This window comes from Papaver somniferum, unplaced genomic scaffold (assembly GCF_003573695.1).
Source record: "Papaver somniferum cultivar HN1 unplaced genomic scaffold, ASM357369v1 unplaced-scaffold_15964, whole genome shotgun sequence".
NCBI lineage: Eukaryota > Viridiplantae > Streptophyta > Magnoliopsida > Ranunculales > Papaveraceae > Papaver > Papaver somniferum.
Window position 1 is genome coordinate 11681 of NW_020625447.1, and position 4645 is coordinate 16325.

Consider the following 4645-nt stretch of genomic DNA (forward strand, 5'->3'; position numbering starts at 1 on the left):
AATTTCTAAAGTACAATATACTCACTCGAAACAGGTAGTTATCATCACTCTTCTTCTACCAAGAATAAACATTCTCTTAACAATTTTTATGCCAAAGAAGGATGGCATTCAAACTGGTCCAGGTCGCCATAACAAGAGCTAGATTGCCTCAACCGTCTTTGCTGATACAAGGGCCAGCTGTAATCTTCCCACCTTTACTTGGTAAAACTGATTGATGGTCTCTATGTTGTCTCCCTTCCCTATTCAAAAATAAACAAAAACATAGATGTGCATATGCCTATTAAGTGCAAGTCTGCCAGGCCTCGCTTTCTCAAGTATTTTTCCACTGTTCCATTGTCTTTTAAATCTCTCTTGCACTGCACTAATCTTGTTATCTGTAAAACCAGGTGCTGCGCGCTTTTGTTCTGCTCCCTGTTAACAGACACAAACCTCGAGGATCCACTTGTGCCTGAGATTGCACATATGTATAATGAATCAGACGGGAGCAAGTAAGAGACAGCTGCTGGTAGTGGCTGCGAAAGTAAGCAATGAGTTGTGGCTCTTATACTACCAGTCATGTGCTTGTTAACATTACTCTTCCCTTATTAATGCGCAGCCAGCGCTAACCAAATTAAATGGCATGTAATGTAAGAACTGTCAGATCATGAATTATACACAAACAGTCTATGAGGAGAATTCAATGTATTCAGCATTGCAAAAGAATTTCGCTCTTGAGAACAAAAAAACTTTAAGAGAGTTGCATGAATCCGGTCTTGACTTTCAAGATTGCAAATTTAGGATGATAATGTATGATTTGTTTATTTTTTGATTCAATTTCATCTTTTTTTCTTTTTCTTTGTTCTGCGAATGGCCTGGATCTGTATGTGCCTATCAAAACGACATATAATGTCCATAATTGCGAATGGCCTGGTTTCTCCACAGCTACTGTTGGTGTTTCAGATGTAGCTCATGATCTTAATTAATATTTCTTTTTTCATTATTTTACCAAAAGAATTCTTCAAAGTAAAAGGAAACTTGTATGAATCTTTCCTAATCCGATTGTGCTAAAAATTATAGGCCAGAGACTTCTGAGACCCAAAGGAGATTCCAGGAATGCAGTCCAATCACTACGTCAACATGCAAAGGCAAGCATGAAATAGGGCATATCAAACTACATGGGCACAACCTTTACTTGATAATAAATACTGCATCAGTTTTAAAGAACATTTTCGCTGTAAGTACAAGCTAAAGCTGAAAGTTTCTTACCTCTAGTTTCATGAGTTGAAATGAAAAATGATGTTTAACATTGGTTGTTCTATCACTAAACAGACTACTATCTTCACTGGCTTAATCATCATACAGAACAACTCAGTCGTAAGTCTCTGCCTCGCTTAGGATCCTTACCCTTCTTTTGTTATGCATTGGCTGTTGAATTTAATTGTCACAGTAGATGGATGGTTTTATGAATTTGGCACCAATGAAATGGTATGTTTCTTATTTTATTTTTACACATTAATCAAAGCAGCAATGAAAAATCTGTTACCAACCCATTTTCAGTTTGCATTATTCTAACATATCAAACCATTTCACAATAGCCAATGTGAATTGATGATTCATGTTATTGCTAATTATGGTATCCTGATTAGTCATCGACATCCCGGCAAGCATAAATATCCTCGAGCTGTTTTCTTAAAGTCTCAATCTCGCTGTTTGTATTTCTGTTGCCATTTCCATCTCTCAGACTTGTTTCCAACATTAATAACTTTTTAGTTTTGCTAATTACCTGTTCACACTGAAAACATAGGTTAAGACAATGAAGAATGACAACATGTTATTAAACCGAAAAGTTTTTACTAGGGATTTTAATTTCATTCTGACCGCTCGACTTGGCCATCGTTTCACCCCAAATTCCCGGCATTTTTTCTTGATCACCGTAGTACAAATTTGTAGTTCTTTAGCTACGGTATTTATGGGAACGTGGAACCGTCTGGTCAGGTCGTTTAATGTTAATGCCCTTGTCCTTTGCCTCTGTACCATAAAAATTTAAATTTACTTAGAACACCCAAAGCAGTTCACAATCTAACGTACTATGTGAGTTTAATGTTACAGCGAAAACTGTTACCTGTGATGCGAGACCAGGCCTAGGAGTTCTAGTGTCATTCGTATTTGCTGGAGTTCGATTTTCCTCCTCTGCTCCAATATGACTTGCCTCTGTATTATCAATTTATCAACAAAAGAATATCAATTACATATCCTATAAAATTCAAATATTCATGGTTGGCAGTTTTATTTCAGCAGTAAAAATAAAACCACGCATTATAATGCATGGGTGAAAATGGCATGTGCCTACCTGATGGAGGGTTGAGTTCATCTGAATCGACGTTATTGAACCAGTTAAGTCCATAGCATAATGCATCGTAGTAAACTGATAATGGATCTGGCAATAAAACATATCCTTCTTGAGTGCGGCTTTGACAATACTGAACTATGAACTGCTTTACACTCTCCATGCTTTGCATTGTGAAACTGCGCAACCAAATGAAAGATGAACATCAGGTCGTGGGAAATTTACTCGACCATTTCATACAAATGCCTACTCTTATAAACGTCAAAACTTACTCGACCATTTCATAGTTTACTATAGGAGGTCCATCGATAACGTTAGTCTGCATCTCATAAATAGCATGGCAAATAAAACCAATTCTTCCGTGAATCTCAAGCTTCATACTGTTTGCGCCTAGACACAGTAAGTTATTCAAACAACCAAATCAGAAACATTATGCACTTGGAAGCAAAAAAAATCATGGAATCACACAACATTGAGAGATATTTACTGAGCATACCATTTTCGTGGATGATTTCTCGAAGGACATGACAGTAACTACAATTAAACGGAGTCGGAACAGGAGGCCAAACCGGAAAAGGAACAACGGAATTCGTCTCAACTTCATCACCCACATTACCAACATATTCAGGATTTTCACCTTCAACACCGTTGGTCGTAAAATCCAGATTAGGAGAATTGTTAAAATTATAATCATTGTCATCGTTCATAACAGGATTTTCGGTATCCCAATAATCGAACTGATCCCCATCATTATGTTGCAAGTTGCCATTAAGCAATTCATCAAGACCCGGATCATCGAGATTCAAAGTTGGGTTACATTCTTGAAAGTATTGCGCAACAACGTCGTCCATATCAAGTGGGTCTTCTTCTACATCCGGCATTGGCACATCCCTCTCCCTCTCTCTTTCTATGCGCTGCGGATTTTGCGAGAAAGACTGGTGGTGAAACACACCAATGGCGGCCTCTGGATACTGTAGAGAGAGAGAGAGAAAGAAATCACAAAAACCCTGTAATCCCCAAGCACCAAAATTTGGTGCTTGAGACGGGCATTCAACAATCGATGAAGAAAACCAATTGCAAGAAAAATTATGTGTAGAAAAGTATGTAGAGTGAGAAATTGTGTTAATGAGTGTTAAGAATGATAACAAAGAGGAATGTGCGGGAATTGGCGGTTAATTACCGTTGGGACCAATTGCGGTTATCTTTCAACTTTGTTCAAACTTTTTAGTGAAAACCCTGGTCGGATCGGGTCGGTTAGAATTGGCCGGTTATCAGCAGAGCAAAACCCATTTTAAAACCAGTTATGAAACAAGTCGTCCGGTTATGAACTAAGTCTGCATGTTGCATCATCAAAGAAAACTCAAGATAAATGGTAATTACTACAACTAAGTTGATTCCACTTAACAATTTGATCTTGAATATCTTTAATTTTAGTGTAAATGCAGCATTGAATTGCTTCAACTGTTACATACTAGCAAAAAGAATTATATATTACATGTCTCTCCATCTACACTTGAGAATCTGTTCTTGTTATTACACCAGAAAATGAGTTCCATTGATTGATAGATACATGGATGTAAACTGGTGTATACTAATTGTCGATTCTCGACATGTTGAAGGTACAACAAACTATTGCAGGCATGGAAAGAAGCACAACTACCACCACGAACGCGTAAACAATCACTGAAATACATTTTGTTCTTATTACATATCCAGAGTTTTAAATGGTTCACACACCTGAGGATACTCTTCGTAGTTGCGGAAAATCCCCAACTACACCCAAAGAAGTGATAAGAACACTAAGTCAAAGCCATGGAGACAAACTTAAACGTTAATGATATTATCACCCCTTAACACTAGATATGATCTTTACACAAGATTTAGAATGAGAATATGATGTTCTTATTGATATATCAAAGATTCCACTAGTAGAAATATGGGCTTTGGTGACAGTTCAGAATTCAATACCATGACAGTTCACAAGTTAACTGTTATAAAAGAATTAGCTATGAGATATTGGTAACTAAGAAACTGACACCAATAGTGCTAAACAATCGTGACAGCGTTTTAACTGTTACTAAATAATTATACTTGTAGTTGTAGGAAATCCTACAACCACACAAATATAAGAATTTATGAATTATCAAGTGATCATGATGGAAATTATCTGTTTATTATATCAAAATCTCAAGATCAATTACAAGAGGATATGAAACCCTAATTAAGTTTCTTTTAAATTCAAACCTCGGCATATCTTTAGTTTCTGATGTCAAGTTGTCATAATAGGAGAAATTCATGTGCCTAACTATAGACACAACC

At 36.7% G+C, this 4645-nt stretch overlaps 1 protein-coding gene across 2 annotated transcripts; it reads right to left on the reverse strand.

Annotated features, from left to right (window-relative positions):
* Positions 1 to 1459: 1459 nt before the first annotated feature.
* On the reverse strand, positions 1460 to 3427 carry LOC113337312. 2 transcript variants are annotated; one of them, XM_026583024.1, is made up of 6 exons: positions 2823 to 3427; positions 2599 to 2716; positions 2330 to 2505; positions 2102 to 2190; positions 1858 to 2007; positions 1460 to 1762 (listed from the first exon to the last, which is right to left on the reverse strand). In XM_026583024.1, the coding sequence occupies exons 1-6, from the start codon at positions 3205 to 3207 to the stop codon at positions 1622 to 1624; spliced, it is 1059 nt and encodes a 352-aa protein (XP_026438809.1). In that variant the 5' UTR covers positions 3208 to 3427; the 3' UTR covers positions 1460 to 1621. The 2 variants fall into 2 exon arrangements, with proteins under 2 accessions (XP_026438809.1, XP_026438808.1); XM_026583023.1 differs by having other exon boundaries at positions 1460 to 1771.
* Between the last annotated feature and the right edge of the window lie 1218 nt (positions 3428 to 4645).

Excerpts from the sequence above, each read along its gene's own strand:
- LOC113337312 (XM_026583023.1), bottom strand. The coding sequence starts at position 3,207 with ATGCCGGATGTAGAAGAAGACCCACTTGATATGGACGACGTTGTTGCG. Across the intron at positions 2,008-2,101 it reads GGCCTGGTCTCGCATCACAG|AGGCAAAGGACAAGGGCATT; the intron begins GTAACAGTTTTC and ends TTTATGGTACAG. Across the intron at positions 1,772-1,857 it reads AACGATGGCCAAGTCGAGCG|TGTGAACAGGTAATTAGCAA; the intron begins GTCAGAATGAAA and ends CTATGTTTTCAG.